Source organism: Meleagris gallopavo, chromosome 23 (assembly GCF_000146605.3).
Source record: "Meleagris gallopavo isolate NT-WF06-2002-E0010 breed Aviagen turkey brand Nicholas breeding stock chromosome 23, Turkey_5.1, whole genome shotgun sequence".
Lineage (NCBI taxonomy): Eukaryota > Metazoa > Chordata > Aves > Galliformes > Phasianidae > Meleagris > Meleagris gallopavo.
This window is the reverse complement of record NC_015033.2, coordinates 4,268,346-4,269,982: the sequence shown is the minus strand read 5'-3', so window position 1 is coordinate 4,269,982 and position 1,637 is coordinate 4,268,346. Positions and strand designations below refer to the sequence as shown.

Here is a 1,637-nt window from a genome sequence, read left to right as displayed (position 1 = left end):
GTGCTCCTATCCTGCACCCTGCACACACCCCTTGAAGTCACGGAGCTGCACCCGCTGCCCCAGGATGTCAAGGAACTCGGTGAATGCTGGGCTCTCTTCTGTGGTGCCGAAGAGCTCTTCTTCTGAGGTCTGTGGGGACAGCAGTGGGTCGCCCCCCCGACCCCCCCCCAACCTCCCCACCCCCTCCGGCCCCGACCCACCCCGGTACCTGCCCCAGCTTTTGGTAGATGACACCGAATTTGAAGTGGTTGCTGAGCACGTGCTCATCGAAGGCGAGGATGAGGCGGGAGGCCTGGGGGGGCGTGGGGTTGTGGGTTAGGGATGGAGATAGGGATGGGTTTAGGGTTGGAGTTGGGGTAGGAGTAGAGTTAGGGTTAGGAATGGGGGTTGGGGTCATGCACTGTGCTCACCTTGGGGTAGAGCACAGGATAGAAGCGGTCCACATTGATGTCCTCACACACGAGCTGCGGGGGAGGCAGAGTGCTGAGAAGTGGGTGCTGGGGGGCACCCATAGGTGTTGCTGGTGGGCAGGAGGGCACCAACCTTGGCCATCTGAACCACGTTGGGGAACTCGGCCAGGCAGGAGATGGGCACCACATCGTGCAGGGTGCGGGATCGGGTGCTGCGAGGTGAGAGGAGTCAGGGTGCTATGTCCACATTCACCCAGCGCCTGGGTGGCCCCCGGCCCTGCTCACCGCAGCAGCAGGTGGAGGTGCTCCTGTTCATCATATTTGAGGGAGAAGACAAGGTGGCCCAGTGCGGGATCCAGGGAGTAGTAGTTGAAGTGTTCCTGCCAGCAGCCAGGGGGGCACCCATGGGTCCTCACACACAGGGCACCCACAGCCCCACCAGTGGCCCACTCACACCCATGGTCACGTACACAACAGGGCCACCCGTCTCACCATCCCATGATCTCCAGTATAGACCTATGAGCACATGCCTGTGGGCTACCCATTCCTGAAGACACCCATCCTCGCAGGCCACCCATCCCACAGACACATGTAGGGTCACCGCGCTCATGGGCACCCACCCCTGCTGAGCACCCACACTTCTGGGGTCTCCATCACCATGCGCACCCATCTGCATGAAGAACCCCATCCATGAGCACCCATGCCATTGGTCCCCCATGTCCATCAGTGTCCATCCCCAAGTGCACCGACACTTACAGGACCCCTGTACCCATGCACACCGACAGAGACGTGCTCCCCAGTGCCCACCTTGCCCAGGAAATGCTTGCGGTAGATCTTGGCTGTGTGGTTGCCCTCCAGCCGCACACGGGTGCCGGGTGCTGGGTTCAGGGGGGGCTCGGGGGCCCCGCTCAGCTGGTGGTTGGTGCCCTCGATCCAGTAGCCCCCAAATTGTGGTAGCAGGATGAGGGGGAATGGCCCTTCCCGGCCCAGCACCTGCACCCACAGCTGAGCTGGGTGCCCCCTGACCCCCACCCACCCAACCTCACCAAACTGGGAAGCATGGCCACGCTACCTCGTGCACACTGGGGTATGGGATGTAGTCCTCCTCCGTCTGCAAGGCAGTAGGGTAGTGAAGCTCTTCTGGAACTCCTGAGTGCTGTATGACACCCCCTCCCCAACCCCCCTTGTTGGCACATACCTTGAGCGGGGGGGGCACAGTGCGGTGCT

The 1,637-nt window shown here is 62.1% G+C and overlaps 1 protein-coding gene across 1 annotated transcript in view; it reads right to left on the bottom strand.

The window, feature by feature from the left end:
- Window positions 1–6: 6 nt before the first annotated feature.
- Window positions 7–1,637, bottom strand: part of LOC104914202 (rap1 GTPase-activating protein 1-like) — a 1,988-nt gene continuing 357 nt past the window's right edge. Inside the window, exons 2-9 of the mRNA XM_010723009.1 lie at window positions 1,609–1,635; window positions 1,483–1,521; window positions 1,218–1,403; window positions 696–790; window positions 544–622; window positions 411–464; window positions 209–292; window positions 7–129 (exon numbers count right to left, since the gene is read on the bottom strand). Coding sequence (XP_010721311.1) covers window positions 7–129; window positions 209–292; window positions 411–464; window positions 544–622; window positions 696–790; window positions 1,218–1,403; window positions 1,483–1,521; window positions 1,609–1,635 — 687 coding nt within the window. The remainder of the gene's footprint in view (window positions 130–208; window positions 293–410; window positions 465–543; window positions 623–695; window positions 791–1,217; window positions 1,404–1,482; window positions 1,522–1,608; window positions 1,636–1,637) is intronic.